Consider the following 18,690-nt stretch of genomic DNA (forward strand, 5'->3'; position numbering starts at 1 on the left):
TGAGTCTTAACATCACTGTTTTTGGCATTTCTATAGATGAACAAGTTCAAGTGCCCTCTTGTCTTAGCCCCATCAGTGATTCCAAGGCAGTACCAACATTTTCCTCTTCATCGTCATCATCCTCGTTATCTTCATCTTCAGCACTTTGTGATTCTATTACTGAATCTGAAATTCATAATTCTGACTTCACCAAAGAGGAGCAAACCACTTCCTTCAACTCTCCAGTGGCATTCAGTGGGTCATCCACATCAGCTTCTGAGGAAAAGCCTGAGAAAGGTGAGAAAGTGTTTATTGGCTCAAGAATCCAATTGAAGATTTTAATCTCCATAATTGTACCTGGATGGTTACATTCTTTTTCCCTTCTTGTGTTGAGCGACTTTAGCACTTTAAGCTGGAAGCCAAGTCGATGGGGAGGTACTTCTTATTCATAGACCCGAGACCCTCGTGCCATGCAACTGAATATTAAGATGTGAGATTACACCCATGTATGACAAGTCGGAATGGTGTAGAAGTAGCTAGGATTTAAATAGTTGCTGCCTTTCAGTAAGTTTCTGAGGAAAATACAGGAGACTGCAAGTCTGCAAGAAAGCTCTGCAGATTTTTAGAAAATGATGGCAAGTGAATGCAGCATATTGTTCAGCATGGAACTGTAGCTTCCATTTACTGCAGGTGTCAAAAGAAGCAAAGTGTAATGAACCCACTAGCCTAATGAATTGTTTTTATTTTTTTGGTCTGCTAAGATATTAAAACTTAGAATTTTGATTGCTGCAAAGAAATGGTTTCAACTTCAATGGAAAGAAACAAGGTTTGGGCTTTACAGCAGCACTCCTGTGGTCACATTCCTGGACAACACTTTCCACAACCAGACCGAATCTCCCATGACCAAAAATCTTCATTCATATACATGCTGTGTATGGAATAAACTGCCCTGCTTAATAGTTATTTCTTAATCATTTGTCCATTATGTTTTCCTGTTATTCCCAAAGGCTTTTGGACCAAACTCATGGTCAAACGTACTTGGCTATATTTATTTGCTGCTTACATAACAGAAATCAAAAGATACAGCAAGGTGTCCAGCAACATAGTGCTTAATTAACAAAATAAGCTACAATTTGTCCACAAGAGGTTGAGAAACTCTTTTCTTAAATTGGATTGCTTGCATTGTGAAATGGGCAGCAAAACCTTTCGATTAAACAATGAGATTTGTTTCTTCAGTTGGTTGGACGGCTGGTTCGTGATGCAGAGCAGCACCAACAGCGTGGGTTTGATTCCCGTACCAGCTGAGGTTATTCATGAAGGCCCCGCCTTCTCAACCTTGCCCTTCATCTGAGGTGTGGTGACCTTCGGGTGAAATCACCACCAGTCAGCTCTTTCAAAGGGGAGAGCAGCCAATGGCCCTCTGGAATGGTGGTGATATTTGCATTTTTAAACCTTCAAGGGCAGCACGGTAGCATTGTGGATAGCGCAATTGCTTCACAGCTCCAGGGTCCCAGGTTCGATTCCCGCTTGGGTCACTGTCTGTGCGGAGTCTGCACATCCTCACCGTGTGTGCGTGGGTTTCCTCCGGGTGCTCCGGTTCCTCTCTCAGTCCAAAGATGTGCAGGTTAGGTGGATTGGCCATGATAAATTGCCCTTGGTGTCCAAAATTGCCCTCAGTGTTGGGTGGGGTTACTGGGTTATGGGGATAGGGTGGTGGTGTGGATCTTGGGTGTAGGGTGCTCTTACCAAGAGCTGGTGCAGACTCGATGGGCTGAATGGCCTCCTTCTGCACTGTAAATTCTATGACTCTATGATATGAAATCTAGCTTGTCCACAAACTTTGGATCTCAATGACAACAATAGCTGAACACTTTATCCTGAAATGTGTGCATTGGCTCTTATTTCATGGTACATGTTTCAGGGTTCAGAATGCACTCTGGGTGTGGGGCTTCAATATCTTTCACCAAGAGTAGCACAACTACTGGCCGAGTCCGAAAAGACAGCTGCTCGACTGGGTCTACGGCAGATGGTGAGAGAACCAACAAGACAGGAAAACCTAGTTGAACTTGTCCTCACCAATCTAGCTAATGTATATATCCATGATAGTTTGGTAGGAGTGACCACCTTGTGGGGACCAAATCGCATGTTCACATTGAGGATACTCTTGTCTGTTGTCTGGCACTACCGCCTGCTAAATGGGATAGACTTTGCAAGATCAAGCAACTGAAAACTGGGCATCCATGAGACACTGTGGTCCATCAGCAGAATTTTATTCAACCACAATCTAACCTCAAGACCTAGCATATCCCTCATTTACCATTACCATCAAGCCAGGGGATCAACCCTGGTTCACTGAAGAGTTCAGAAGGGCATGCCACAAGTAACCCCAGTAATATCTAAAAATGCGGTGTTAACCTGGTGAAGCTTCAATTGGGACGGCTAGCATGCCAGCAGGAGGAAACAGCACGCCACACACTGAGCTCAATGGCCCCACAACCAGCAGATTAGATCTGCGCTCTGCGTCCTGCCACATCCAGCTGTAAATGGTTATGGGCAATTAAACAACTCACTGGAGAAAAAGGCTCCACAAATTTCCCCATTCCCAATGATGGGAGAGCCCAGCACATCAGTGCAAATGACAAATCTGAAGCATTTGCAACCATTATCAGCCAGAGGTGTCGAGTGGCTGGTCCATCTCGGCCTCATCCTGAAGTCCCCAGCATCATAGATGCCAGTCTTCAGCCAATACGATTCACTCCAAATAATATCAAGAAATGGCTGAAGGCACTGTATGTTGCAAAGGCTTTGGGTCCTGACAACATTCTGGCAACAATACTAAAGACTTGTGCTCCAGAACTAGCCACGTTTCTAACTAAACAGTTACAGTACAGCGACAACACGAGCTTCTACCCAACAGTGGAAAATTGCCCGGTTATGTCCTGTCCACAAAAAGGACAAATTGAACCTGGCCAGTTACTGCTCCATTAGTCTACTGTCAAGTATTAGCAAAAAGATGGAGAGGGTCGTCAATTGCTATCAAGTAGCTCTTGACAAAAAACAGCTCCAGGTGGCATGGCGGCGCAGTGGTTAGCACTGCTGCCTCAATGCGCCAAGGACCCGGGTTCGATCCCAGCCCTGGGTCACTGTCCGTGTGGAGTTTGGACATTCTCCCCGTCTCTGCATGGGTCTCATCCCCACAACACAAAGACAGAGTCCTCAACCGTTCCTCATACGAAAAGTTCCTCATTCCAGCGATCATTCTTGTGAACCACCTCTGGACCTTTCCAAGGCCAGCATATCCATCCTTAGATATGGGGCCTAAAACTGCTCACAATACTCCAACTGGGGTCTGACCAGAGCCTTATATAGCCTCAGAAGTACATCCCTGGTCTTTATTCTAGCCCTCTCGACATGAATGCTAACATTACATTTGCCTTCCTAACTGCCGACTGAACCCGCACGTTTACCTTAAGAGAATCGTGAACAAGGACTCCCAAGTCCCTTTCTGCTTCTGATTTCCTAAGCATCTCCCCATTTGGAAAATAGTCATAACCTTTCCACACTATATTCCATCTGCCACTTTTTTGCCACTCTCCTAGCCTGTTCAAGTCCTTCTGCAGCTTGCCTGCTTCCTCAATACTACCTGTCCCTCTACAGATCTTTGTATCATCTGTAAACATAGCAACAGTGGCTTCAGTTCCTTCTTCCAGATCATTAATGTATATTGTGAAAAGTTGCGGTCCCAGCATTGACCTCTGAGGCACACCACTTAGTCACCGGCTGCCATCCTGAAAAAGACCCCTTTATCCCCACTCTCTGCCTTCTACCAGTTAGCCAATCCTCTATCCATGCCAGAATCTAATCTTTAATAATGGACTTTAATAATCCTACCAATGACCGAAGTCCGGCTAACCGGCCTATAATTTCCCATCTTCTGCCTCCCTCCCTTCTTAAACAGCGGTGTTACAGTAGCCACTTTCCAGTCCTCTGGGACCCTTCCTGCCTCCAGTAATTCCTGAAAGATCACCACCAATGCCTCCACAATCTCCTCAGCTATCTCTTTAGAACCCTGGGGTGTAGTCCATCCGGCCCAGGTGATTTATCGGACCTTTCAGTTTCCACAGAACCTTCTCCTTAGTGATGATCACTGCACACACCTCTGTTCCCTGATTCTCCTGGAGCTCTGGCATCCCAATGGTGTCTTCCACCATGAAGACTGATGTAAAGTAACTACTCAGTTCCTCTGCCATTTCTTTGTTTCCTATTATTACTTCTCCAGCCACATTTTCCAGTGGTCCAATGTCTATTTTTGCTTCTCTCTGACCTTTCATATATTGAAAAAAACTCTTCCTCTACCTAGCATCATACATCATCTTCTCCCCCCTTATTGCTTTTATAGTTGTCCTCTGCTCACTTTTAAAGGCTTCCCAATCCTCTGGCTTCCCACTAATCTTCGTTACTTTGTATGCTTTATCTTTTGCTTTTATGCTGTTCTTGACTTCCCTCGTCAGCTATGGATGCCTTGTCCTCCCCTTAGCATGTTTCCTCTTCCTGGGATGAATTTCTGTTGTGCCTCCTGAATAACCCCAAAACACTCCTGCCATTGTGCTGTTCCACTGTCTTCCCTGATTGGCTCCTTTTCCAATCAACTCTGGCCAACTCCTCCCTCATGTCTTTGTAGTTACCCTTATTTAATTGTAATACCGTTACATCTAATTGCAGCTTCTCCCTCTCAAATTGCAGGGTAAATTCTATCGTATTGTGGTCACTGCTCCCTAAAGGTTCCCTAATCAAGTCTGCCTCATTACACATCACCAAATCCAGAATTGCCTGTTCCCTAGTAGGCTGTCACAAGCTGCTCCAAAAAGCCATCTCTTAGCTATTCCTCAAATTCCTTTTCTTGGGATTCACTATCAACCTGGTTTTCCCAGTCCACCTGCATATTGAAGTCCCCCATAATTATTGTAATATAGCCTTTTTTACATGCCTTTTCTATCTCCTGATTTATTTTCTGCCCCACATCCTGACTACTGCTAGGGGGCCTGTAGGTAACTCCCATCAGGGTCTTTTTACCTTTGCGATTCCTCAACTCTACCCACAGAGATTCTATACCTATTGATCGTATATCGCTCCTTGCCATCGATTTAACTTCATTCCTTACTAACAATGCAACCCTGCCCCCTTTGCCCATCTGCCTCTCCTTTCAATAGGACACATATCCTTGGATATTTAGATCCCAGCCCTGATCCCCTTGCAGCCATGTCTCTGTGATGCCCACAACATCGTACCATAATATAGCCATATTTATTATTTCCTTAAACATACATTTCCTTCAATGTGGTTTGCTCCCAAAATTGGATTATTCTAATGAATCAAAATTTCAAGTTGCCCAATGCACATGGGAACAACAAACTAAACCCACGTAGATATTTCCTGCTGCATATAATGACTAGATCGGCTTGCATGCAATACAGCTGATTACCTGATATTGCAGCAGAACAATAGGGTTCTCACCAAACCTTTCAGAATCTATAAGATTTTGAAAGATAACCGCTAATGCATCCACTATTTCTTTTGTCACGTCCTTGAACACTCTTGGATGTAACTCACCTGGTCCAGGGATTTATCAACTTTAAATCCATGTAATTTTTCAAGTACTTAACAAACAACTCCCATGTTTTTTAATGTATGTATATATTTTTTTAGTATAGCATAAATGTGTCAGCATACATAAATCGAGGAGAGGAGAACAGAAATACAGATGAATCAGTATAATCATTAAGCTTGGTGTTTTCATATGTAAGAATGGATATGCTAGAGAGCAAGGGAGATGAGGAAAAGGCCATAAAAACGTAGTGAAATGGCGCACACCTTTCCAAGCAGCGAGTGAGCACCGTCCACAAGAGTCCAGGATAAGATCTACGTGCCATGTTCGGGCGCACACCAGAACTCGATCCCCCCAAGCTCCAGTCATACCAGAGGCATCAATGACACACCCGGGACACTGACAGTCAGGGACCTATACACGGACGGCAGGATCGCAACACCGGTCGAATCTACAGAGAAATTCCAGCTAGCCGGGGGAACGAGCTAAGGTATCTAAGCTCAAAAACTTCCTACGAAAGGAGACAAGGACGTAACCACAACCGCCACGACAGACACTACTGGAAGAACTACTGGATGCAAGCATACTAGATAAAGGAAACTGTAGTGACATGTATGACCGACTGATAGAAAGGGCCGACACCGTACTGGACACAACAAGAAAGAAATGGGAGGAGGACATGGGGATTGAGATAGGGTAGGGACTCTGGAGTGAAGCACTGCATAGGGTCAACTTCACCTCCACGTGCGCAAGGCTCAGCCTGATGCAGCTAAAAGTGGTACATAGAGCCCACTTAACAAGAACCCGTATGAGTAGGTTCTTCCCGGAGGTGGAGGATAGATGTGAATTGTGCCAAGGAGGCCCGGCCAACCACGCCCACATGTTCTGGTCTTGCCCCAGACTTGCAGGGTACTGGACAGCCTTCTTCGAGGCAATGTCCAAAGTGGTGGGGATGAGGGTGGAGCCATGCCCGAAAGTAGCGGTCTTCGGGGTTTCGGACCAGCTAGACCTATTCCTGGGGTGGAGGGCAGACGCCCTTGCCTTTGCATCCCTGATTGCCCGCCATAGAATCCTGTTCGGCTGGCGGTCAGCAGCACCATCCAAAGCTGCAGACTGGCTGCCCAACCTCTCGGAATCTCTTCAAATGGAGAAAATCAAATTTGCCATCCGTCAGACGACGGCTTCCACAAAACATGGGAGCCATTCACGCAATTGTTCCGGGACCTGTTTGTGGCCAACGAACAAGCGGAAAAATAGCCAGGTAGCCAAGAATGGGGACAGTCGCCAAAGCATGAAAGGGAGAGATAGACTGGGGCGGGGGGGAGGGGGGGGGGGAAGAGGGAAGAGACAGGGATCAAGAGAGGAGAACCAGGGAGGTGGGGGGGGCGGCAGGGAAATGAGAGCCGGAAGGAAGGCACGGGATACAATAACGAACATGGCATCTCCAGGAGCAGGGAACGAGGAGAATAAAGACGGGAGGAACGGCAGAAGCGGAGGTGAGCGCGAGATGGCAGCGAGATCCGTCCAGGAGAAGCAAGCGACAACAACACCAAACCCATTCGAGTATTGCCCACTAATTGTTACTCCGGCACCCAAATGTATGTCTACCTCCCCGGTCTCTCTCTCTCTCTCCCCCCCCCCCCCCCAACAGTCGCCCACTTATGTATTGTAAATAATTTTGCCAGGTGTACAGAGTTGCTGCTGTTGAGCTGGTGCACAATACCCTACCAGTTATTCTATTTTATTTTTTATTGTATTTTTTACTATTTTCTTTTTTTTGGTATGTTTGGGTGTGTGATATATGTCTCTTATCCTGTGTACATAACGGTAAATATACTTTGTTCAAAAACCCAATTAAAAACATTTATTTTTTAAAAAATCAATGACCCACCTCTACATGCCTTTCTTGGATACATGACCCGTCTGTACCTTTGCAGGAACCAGTCAATGATTCTTTAGTCCGAAATAGCAGAGACAAAAATTTCAGAACAAATTCACAAGTCCTAAATGGATATGTTACATATAACCACCACACGCAATAAATCCCCCAACGACCTTCATTCCACATTACTGCACAGAGAAGACCAGCAAATGTTCATACAGTTGGCTCAGATTATAATCGATGCAGTTAGGGTCTCGCAATACAATGATAGGATAGGAAAGTGCTACCAAAAGCAGAGGATCTCAGTACCCTGGCGCATGGTCCTCACTATAAGACAAAAACGAAAAAGCTGCTCTTTCCCAACCCCACACAGCCTCTCAGGACAACCCGGCCAAGAAGGAACCTCCCAAGCAAAAGAAGACAGCTGGAAACCGACCACAGTACAAGACCCGGCCCAGCACCACACACCCGACCTCTCTCCTCTTTCACCACATCCGAGACGGCGCACCATCATAAGATATGCACTGTCCTCCACCAAAGAAGCTCCACCCACAAGGAGAGGAAGGTTTGTCAAGACACTCATCAACTGGACATCTCAGGAAGAGTACAATCCCAGCCCCCCCACCAACCAGGGTACAGCAAGGAAACCCCACCCCCCGCAAAGAGACACTATACCAAATTGAGGCCTACATCAGCATGCTACCTGCACAAGTAAGGAAAATAAACCCCAAAAGAGAGAGACACCAGGATTAGCCAAAAGATGCCAGACAAGGACCAGCATTGTACACCATCACAAAATGGATACTAGGGACAGAGCAGTGTCATCTCACTAGAGACAAAACACTGCCTCCCTTGAGGAGACCTGCTTCAAACGGAGGGCATTGAGAAAATCTCTGCTCAAGGCCACTTGGAGGAGGCTGCCTATCTCCCCCTTTGAGCATACCTTTGAACTAAAGAAGGGCTCCGGCAATGCCGATCTACAATACTCAGACTCCCACTCGAATCCTGCTACCTCCCCAGTAGAACCCTATCTTGCAAGGGGGGGGGGCAGACCAAGAGCTGCCAAAAAGAGACAACTAGGGGAAGGGAAACACTCCACCAACCAACAGACCCTCCACCCAGCCCAGGTAAACACAAGTTACTCCTGCCCTAACCTACCCAATCATGCGAACACTACTTCACCTCCGCCACGCCATTGTCCCAACACCCAGGCAGCAAGAAACCTAGGCTCCAGCAGGAGGCAACGACCCAGCATGTCCAGCTGCATCCGATTCTCCTCAATAAGCATCAATGACAAGACAATGCTGGACCAAAGTCTGGGTACAGCGTGCTCCGTCGGACTTGAAATGTCCAGCCTTCAAGTTGAAATTGTGAATTTCCAAATCCCAAATTCAATTTGTCAATTCCCAAATTCAGTCAGAAATCTGTTTCCTGCTGTCCTTAAGGGAACTCGCACACCACTACTCCCTGAATCATCCAGGATAAATGACACACCATGCAACAGGATTTCCAAGGGCCGAAGGCATGCCCTTACAAGGGAAATTGCCATAACAGGGTTCTCTTCTCCGCTTCCACTATTCTATCAAAGATATTTCGCAGTTCATCAATGTGAACACTAACAACCTACACCACGGAGCCAAGACCATTGTCCAAAACATTATTCTCAATGATAACCATCATCACAATGCTGACAGCACTGCCAAGGTGTAGGCCTGCTTACCAGAAACCCTGCCACTGCAAGCTGGGCCCCACCTCGGCCTCTTCTGACCGCCTCAATCAAACAAGGGTTTTTTGACTTAGCTCCACATTGCCCAAATCTAGCCAGGATCTTCCAGGGACATAGCACAAGACATATGCACCAAAAGCAAATAATTATGAGGTGAGCATCCGGATTTAACAAAAGGTTGAAAAGATGAATAGCTCCGTTCCTGCACTCCCATCACATGACCCCGCACTACCTTTCTTTAATACTAATTTCTTTCACTTCCTAATTTTCATAAGTCCCTTGGTTACCCAGTATTTCTGGGAGATTTTTTGTATCTTCCTCTGTTAAGACCATTCTTTTAAAATCTGATATGCCTTAACCATCTGAGACCACATCATATAAAGACAAAAATCTCCCTGAAGATCATAGGACATCATTGAAATGCAGGCACTTTATACATGAATGGAAAATCAGAATTTTTTTACTTTTTCATTCTGTATGAGCATCACTGGCAAGTCCAGTATATCAGTTTGTCATCCTTAATTGCCTTCGAGAAGATAGTGGCGAGAGCCCTACTTGAACTGATGTAGGTACACCCACAGTTCTGAAAGGAAGGATGTTTCAGGGTTTTGACCCAGTGACCGTGAAGGAATGACAATATTGGGAACCAAGGAACTTGTGAAAATGAGGAACTAAAATAAATTAGTAGTTAAGTTGTTCTACTTTATCACCGACCAGTTGACATTAGAGTTTGGGGTCGATTAGCTCAGTTGGTTGAATGGCTTGTTCATGATGCGGAGAGGCGCCAATAGCGTGGGTTCAATTCCCATACAAGTTGAGGTTATTCATGAAGGCCCCACATTGTTCACCTTGCCCCTCGCCTGACGTGTGATGACCCTCCGGTTAAATCGTCACCAGTCAGCTCTCTTTCAAAGGGGAGAGGAACCTATCGTCCTCTGGGACTATGGTGATGTTTTTATTTATTGTACAGCGCAGAGTGCTGTTCACAATCTATGTAAATGATTTGGATGTGGGGAACAAATGTAATATTTCAAACTTTGCTGATGATACAAACATTTTGTAAGTTTTTTGTGAAGGATGCAAGAAAACGTAAAGGGACAGGCTAAGTGAGTGGGCAAGGGCACGGCAGATGTCATGTGAATGTGTGCCAGTAGTGGGGGTGTGGGGATGACCTTGGCAAGATGTTCATCTTCATTGATGATGTGTTGAAGGCTGCGAAGAAGATGTCGTAGTTTCTCCGCCCCAGGAAAGTACTGGATGACAAAGGGTACTCTGTCAGTGGTGTCCCGTGTTGAGATTCGACTGTGGTACTGGGGGAGGCTTGGTTGCTGTTGGTGGTGATGCCGAGTTTCTCAAGCTTCCTGTTCTTGGTGTGCATATAGATGGCATAGTATTGTTGTCTCATCTGTTTGGCGGTGTCTGCTGTGTCCTGAGTGCAAGTTGAGAATATGGCCTCTATCTTGGTTTCCAGGTTGCGTCGACTGCTGTAGAGCTGGTTTACGAGGTGTTTGAGGAGTGTGACAGAGGTGCGGCAGCAGAGTCTTTCAGCGTAGTCTGTGTTGTAGGTCGACTTGAGTGGGCTTGTGATCTGTAGCCCTTTCGGGATCTTGTCTGCTGTCTCAGAAGACAAACACGGGACACCACTGACAGAGTACCCTTCGTCGTCCAGTACTTTACTGGGGCGGAGAAACTACGACATCTTCTTCGCAGCCTTCAACACATCATCAGTGAAGATAAACATCTTGCCAAGGTCATCCCCACACCACCACTACTGGCCTTCAAACAACCGCGCAACCTCAAACAAACCATTGTTTGCAGCAAATTACCCAGCCTTGAGAACAGCGACCACGACACCACACAACCCTGCCAGGGCAATCTCTGCAAGACATGCCAGATCATCGACTTGGATACCACCATTACACGTGGAAACACCACCCACCAGGTACGCGGCACATAACGTGCGACTCGACCAATGTAGTCTACCTCAAACGCTGCAGGAAAGGATGCCCCGAAGCGTGGTACATTGGCGAGGCCATGCAGACACTGCGACAACGAATGAACGATCACCGTGCGACAATCGCCAGGCAGGAATGTTCCCTTCCAGTCGGGGAACACTTCAGCAGTCAAGGGCATTCAGCCTCTGATTTCCGGGTAAGCGTTCTTCAAGGCGGCCTTCAGGACGCGCGACAACGCAGAATTGCCGAGCAAAAACTTGTAGCTAAGTTCCGCACGCATGAGTGCGGCCTCAACCGGGATCTTGGATTCATGTTGCATTACATCCACCCCCCCCACCATCTGGCCTGGACTTGCAAAATTCCACCAACTGTTCTGGCTTGAGACAATTCACACCTCTTTAACCTGTGATTATCCCTCTCCCTGGATCTATAATGATTTGATTACCTGCAAATGCTCGCATTCCAAGCGTTGTCCGGCATCTCTGACTTTGTCTATATAAATTTTTCTGGATCATACCTCTCCATTCACCTGAGGAAGGAGCTGCGCTGTTTGTTTGAAACAAACCTGTTGGACTTTAACCTGATGTTGTAAGACTTCTTACTGTGCTCACCCCAGTCCAACGCCGGCATCTCCACATCAAATAATACAGATAGGGATGGAGAAATGAAGGTGTTACTGCACAGAGAAAAAAAATACTGTTTCACGTAGATTCCAGAATCAAAGTTCAATGAGGTATTACTTCACGGAGGTTGGTGGGTTTAAAGCTGATGCTGGATGATTCACTCTTCCAGTAATGTTGACTTATATGATAGGCATGCAGAGATGAATCAGGTGATCGCATAGAACCTCCAACAGAAGCAGTGTAGGTGGGGGCTAGGTACTCCACTTGGGCAGAGCTGCTTGCCTGTGAGGCTGCCGGTGGATGGTAAACAACAGACTGAGCTGTACAGTTCAGCAATGCAATATTACTTGTTCCAGAAGCTAGAGGCCTGTGTCACTTGATTCCCACTGCTCCTCTAGGTCTTCAATAAAAGATGTGTATCCATCATCTGGTCTACAAAGGCTGTTAAATGTCTCGGCCATTAGGAATTGAAAGGGATGCTGGGGAGCCTTTGCCTTCCTAGATCCATTTCCTCTGCCCAGCCTGGATTATTAAATGCTGATTGCCTTTGTATAGATCACTTTGAAATTGGGCTATACAGCCCACAGGTGTAGTTTGTGGCTTCTCTGAGATAACGGGGTGAGAGTAGCTTCTTTTGTTCGAGACTCGCAGACCGACATAGGTTTAGTAATGTTAAAGGTCTTTGTTCAGTCTTGAAATCTTAGAAATAGCAATGAGCATACATATATATATATTTTATAAAAAATGTACAGTGTGAGATCATCTCTCACAAGTCACTAAAAACTAGTATGCAGGTGCTGCAAGCAAGTAGGAAGGCAAATGGTTTGTTGGCCTTCATTGCAAGGGATTTTGAGAACAAGAATAAAGAAATCTTGCGCAAATTGTATAGAGCATTGGTGAGACCACACCTGGAGTATTGTGTACAGTTTTGCTCTCCTTATCTAAGGAAGGATATACTTGCAGTAGAGTGAGTGCAACAGAGGTTCATCTGACTAATCCTGGGGATTGTGGGATTGTCGTACTAAGAGAAATTGGGGAAACTGGGCTTAACTTCAAAAGAAGAAGAGGTAATTTCATTGAAAGTTATAGAATTCTTATAGGGCATAATAGGTAGATGGAATGTTTCCCCTGGCCGGTGAGTCTAAAACCAGCAACACCAATCACAGAATAATGGGTAGGCCATTCAAGATTGGGATGAGGAGAAATCTTTTTACTGTGGTGAATCTTTGGAATTCTCAATTGCAGAGGGCTGTGAAAGCTTGATCATTGAGCATGTTCAAGACAAAAATGGATAGATTTCCAGACACTAATCACATCAAAAGATATGGAGATAGGAGGGTAAAATGACAAAGAGATAAATGTTCCGCCATGATCTGTTTGAATGGCGGAACAGAATGGATGGACCTAATGGCTTACTCCTCCTCCTATGTTCCTGTGTTTGGAAGATGCTGTTGTGGCAGTCTTTGTGCAGTGCATCTTGTATATGGTACACACTGCTGCCATTGTGCATCAGTAGTGGATGAGGCAGACGCTGATCAAATGGGCTACCGGGTTATAGCAGGAGTGCACATCATCTAGTAATCAGGAATGAATAAAAGCAGAAAAGCAAAGTAAAAGGAGGGAAGCATCCAGACAATAATGACCATAATATATGTTTTAAGATGATAGGGAATGACTTAAGTAAGACAGTGAAGTTAATAGATTGAAGTAAAGCTGTTTTTCCGGTCATGGGGCCCCATGAATGATAAAGGAATTCAGGAACACTTGAGGGTTAGGAAGGGAGCTTGCATTAAGTACATAGACAGCAGAGTAATGCAGGGTAAGTGATAATCTGAAGCGGTGAGGAGAGATGTAAAAAAACAATTAGGAAGGCAAAGAAAAAATATGATATGAAATTAAATTATCAAGGAACCTAAAATAGGCACATCATTAAAAAGGCAGACTTGATGTTGATGGGAATAGAAATATTAAAAAGCAGACGGGATAACATAGCATGGAATGAGAGATGGCAGAAATATTAATTTAATTTCGGTATTTACCAGGGTGATAGAACAAGAAGACATTATATTGAACGATGACTAATGAGATAAGTGCATTTAATTTCTTTTTGTAAAGGACTGTATTGAGTAAGCTAAACCAAACTCAGAGGATAGAGATAGCAGTGGCGTTACTATTTATATTTAACAAATTTGTTCAAAAGAAATGTAGTGTCAGAGGACTGGAAAACAGCTGGTGTTATTCCCTATTTTAGAAGGGAAAGAGAGCATGTTTGGGAAAATATAGATCAGTCAGGTCACATCAATAGTGGGAATATGAAGGAATCCCTGCTAATGGAGAGATCAGGAGAAGAAATGAAGAATTTAATAATAAATAGCATGGATTTCAATGGGGTAAATCTTGCTTGGCCAATCTTACTGAATTTTTTGAGCAGAGAGCGGGGAGAGTAGACAGTAGTAATGCAGTGAATGTAATTTATCTGGATTTTCAAAAGGCCTTGGATAAGGTGCCCCAGTATAGACTAATGAATAAAGTCATAATGTGGAGTTGGGACAAGAGGAAGAATGGATTGCTAGTTGGTTTCAAACATAGCAGAGAGTAAAGTGTAGTTGCTCAGAGTGGCAGAAGATGTGAAGTGCTGACCCCTATTGTCCACAATTTATAGTAATGATTTGGACTTTGGAATCAAAAACACTATTGCCAAATTCAAGGATGACAGGAAATTTTGGGGCGGAGCAGTAATTGCCAATGAGGAGGACTGCAAGAAAATTCAGGAGGACATTAATACATTTGCCGAATGGGCAGACAATTGGAAAATTAAATTCAACACTGATAAATGAGATAATACATTTTGACAGGAAGTATAGGAATGTCACTTGTTACTTGGCAGGTTCAAGCCTAGGTGGGTCTTGGAGTACAAATACATCAATCACTAAAAGTTGCATCACCAGTTAGCAAGGCCATAAAAAGCAGACAAAACACTAGGCTTTATTTCTGCTTGGTTAAACCATACATAGAATTTGATTTGATTTCTTGTTACATGTACCGAAGTACTGTGAAAAGTATTTTTCTGCAGCCGAGGAACGTACACAATACGTACATAGTAGACACAAGAATAATCAACAGGGAACATTGACAAATGGTACATAGAGAAAACAGTGAGTCATGTGTGCAGTTCTGGTTGCAATATTATAGAAAAGATATCGAGAATGTTTCCTCTTTTGGAGAAAAGCATAACTGGAGGCCATCAATGTTAAATAATCACCAAGAAATCCAAGAGAGAATTCCGAAGAAACTTCTTAACCCAAAACCTCTTGAAAATGTGTAACACAATGCCACAGGTAATGGTTGAAGTGAATAGTATAGATGCATGTAAGGAGAAACTAGATAAACACATGAGAGAGAAGTGAATAGATCGTTATGATAGCAGATTTAGATGGGAGGCGGCTCAAGGTGAAGGTAACCAAATGCAGGGACTGATTGAGCCGAATAACTTCCTGTGCTGTATAGCATATGAAAACCCTGACTGCAATCTGGTAGAAAGTGTCACAAATTAGATAAGGCCTAAAATACGCAAACTCCAGGTCCACAGCCTTTCCCTGAAGCTTCTATGCAACCCTGTAAGTTGCCAGCCACCTTTCCCAAAACAAGATCAGCAGCATTTAGGTGGTATAATAGAGGGAGGAGATTTGCAAACTAGGGTTTCCACATCCCTGGCCTGGCAGAACATTGGTGGACAGATACATTGAGTAAGTCAGCACACAGACCCATCCAATGACCGGTATGGGCTCACGTTGGCAGAAATGAATCCCCAAAGAAGCAAGGCTTTGCAATGATAAAGGGGGAGAAATAAGAGCACATTAGATATGTTTCATAAATAGGGCATTACTTAACATTACCCTGTCCCTCCAGCCTAGCTTTCTCTTGGGGAGGCAAGCATTTGATGCCCTGAATGTCATGGATGCCTACCTGGGGTATTTAAGTTAAGGAATTTCCTTCTGCTCCTGTGAATTTTGTCAGGGTCAGGAACAGATATCCCAGTTGAACGTATGGTGGAATTTATCTTTGGATGTGGTGACTGGATTTTCAGTGCCACTGCCTTTTTGAACAGCTTGGTTCCTGTGTGAGTTTGTTAATGCTGCTATTTAATAACTCATCAATCTTTCTTCTTGTGCACGTTACTTTATCTCTAAATAAACATGTATTTGGTACTTACACTTTGGGTGGTGACAGGAGAGTGATGAACATCCCATTTTGAAAGAAGCAATTATTACATTTCTGGATGAATTGACGGACATGGAATATACTAACATATACACAGCAGAGTATATAGGTGTAGATTTCAGCTTTCAGGAGATTCGGTCTGCTTACTGAAACTGTTCTTGAGGAAAGGCTGGGCAAGGTGACAGGAAAGAGCCCACAATGTAACTCCATGGTTCCTCAAATGGTGAATCCAGGCTTCTATGTTTTTCTACTGTTGGAGATTGCATCAGTAACACAGGTGCATGGTGTCAGCCTTGGCAAATCTGGCACGTTTATTTTGGAATTGCTACCTATTGCATGAGATCTGCATGTCTGGGCTGACAGTACTAAGTCTATGTAAAAAAACAAAAATGCTGTTGGAGGACGTAGTCCTCTAACCTTTCAAACCCTCCATTCTAGCATGGCTGATCATAACTCAACTAACTTAATTACTGTTTTTTATCAGGACTTGTCAGTAAAACCTAATGCCATTTATTATGTACTATGCTATACGCCCAGCATTATATAGATATTTTCCAATCCACCCTGTCCTAATGTGTTCAATTTTAGGTTTATAATTATGGTGCTTGTGTTAATCCTTAGGTTTTGAGTGCATCTTCTGTAACTTTGTGTGTAAAACAAAGATGATGTATGAACGACATCTACAGATCCACCTCATTACCAGGATGTATGAGTGTGACATCTGTCACAAATTTTTGAAAACGCCAGAGCAACTTGTGGAGCACAAAAAATGCCATAACGTATCTACTGGAGGACTCAAGTAAGGAAAGCTGGGATGTAGTCTGGCATTTCGGAAATTCTCGGCAGAAATTATTTTTCAACCCTTTCAATTTTGATGCAAGCTAAATTTATACTGGCTTTTAGAAACTTACTTTGGTGTTTTTAAAAAAAAGAATGAGAAGATCATCCAATTCTGTTCAATACCACAAAAAAGCAAAATACAAGAAATCTGAAATAGATAGAAAAAAATGAAAATGCAGACATAATTCTTGATGAAAGGCAAAATATTAGATTAACATTTCAGATCTATGACTTCTCTTCAGAGATGCGTGCTTACAAAGTATCATAGACCTGAAATAATAAGCTAACATATTTTCCTTTCTGCACAGGTTGTGTCTGCATTGCTGAAGCTTTCCAGCATTTTCTGTTTTACCAAATACTCCTGTTACTGTTGAAAATTGTGTTGATTTCACACAACTCGGTCAAAATACTAAAAGAAAGTAGTTACCTTAAAGTGGAGTTGAAACTGAAAATTAGAAGTAATTGCAATTTTGTACATGATAAATGACCACTTGCTGTGGCCATGAAGAGGTAACAAAAGGATATTGCAGCTGAGTCCAAACTGACCTCACCAGCATACACGTACATGTAAATTCCCGTAGGATCCAGTAGATAAAGAAGAGTAAGGTCTGGTGTTGATTTTCATCCTCATTTTCCAGAGGGCAGTGGTAGCATCTACCCCTATTGCTGCAGCAACAAAAGCTGACTAAACTTAGACTAAGGTTTGAAGTGTAGCATTTCTGTATGTACAGTGAAATTTCCAGTGGAGGTATGGATATAAACTAAATGGCATTTGTGATTGAGATATCCTTTGAACTAGAGAAACTACGCCCATTTTTTTTAAAGTAATCGTTTCCATTACCAGGTGCTTTGAACCATACACTGCTGTGCCTGGGTAACAAAAGAAACTCCAGTCTTTACTGCTTACTATTACTAAGAATGCATTGCAAAGAATAAGCAAGAATGGCAGCACTAACAAGAACGTCTATTTATTTAGAATCATTGAATCCATAATATGCAGAAGTAGGCCATTTGGCCCATCGAGCCTGCACCAACCCTCCGAACGTGCACCCTACCTAGGCCCTTGCCCCCACTCTTTTCCTAAACCCAGTAACCTCACCTAACCTTTTGGAAATTAAGGGGTAACTTAACATGGACAATCCACCTAACCTGTACATCTTTCAAATGTGGGAGGAAACGGAGCATCCAGAGGAAACCCACACAGGCGGCCCATATAGTCCCTCGAACTTAGGAAAACATCTCAAACTTCCCAAATGCTTTCCCGATGACCCTTCGTGTAACACCAGACTGAACATTTTGGGGAGTACAAGAGATATTGAGTGGGGAACAAAAGTTGTTGAGTGGGGAGAGAGATGAGGGAAATGCTTCAGCTGTTGAGTGGGGTGAGTGCGGGGACATAGTTAATGTGTTATTTATGTATTTGGACTCTGATTAATGATGTAATAGCATCCTGATCATTAATCTTGTACAGTCATGATTATTGACACAATTGACAAATTATTCTTGTATCAGGATCCTGATTACTGATCCAACAGGATGCTGGTTATTAATTGAAACAAATGGCAGCTGGCTTTTAATGCAATATGAACTGTAATTAATATAACAGAATCCCGATTAATGTAATAGGATGCTGATTATTTAAGCAAAAAGATCCTGATTGTTGAGGCAAAATATACCAGACTATTAATGTAATAGAACCCTGATTATTAATGTAGAATCTATACAATCCTGACCATGCAGAGGGAGGCCATTTGGCCCATTAAGACTGCATCAACCTTCTGAAAGAGCATCCTACCTGGGCCCAATTCCCCACCTTATCCCCGTAAACCCACCTAACCTGCACATATTTGGACACAGGT

At 43.8% G+C, this 18,690-nt stretch overlaps 1 protein-coding gene across 5 annotated transcripts in view; it reads left to right on the forward strand.

Annotated features, from left to right (window-relative positions):
- The window catches only part of znf827 (zinc finger protein 827), a 197,865-nt gene that overhangs the window by 167,134 nt on the left and 12,041 nt on the right, over window positions 1-18,690 (forward strand). For all 5 annotated transcript variants that reach the window (XR_005460047.1, XM_038791929.1, XM_038791926.1 and 2 more), the window contains 2 exons: window positions 37-276; window positions 16,613-16,790. Coding sequence is in view for 4 of the 5 variants with exons in the window: in XM_038791929.1 (XP_038647857.1) it covers window positions 37-276; window positions 16,613-16,790 (418 nt within the window). In the remaining variant the exon portion in view is untranslated. The remainder of the gene's footprint in view (window positions 1-36; window positions 277-16,612; window positions 16,791-18,690) is intronic.

Source organism: Scyliorhinus canicula, chromosome 3 (genome assembly GCF_902713615.1).
Source record: "Scyliorhinus canicula chromosome 3, sScyCan1.1, whole genome shotgun sequence".
NCBI classification, from domain to species: domain Eukaryota; kingdom Metazoa; phylum Chordata; class Chondrichthyes; order Carcharhiniformes; family Scyliorhinidae; genus Scyliorhinus; species Scyliorhinus canicula.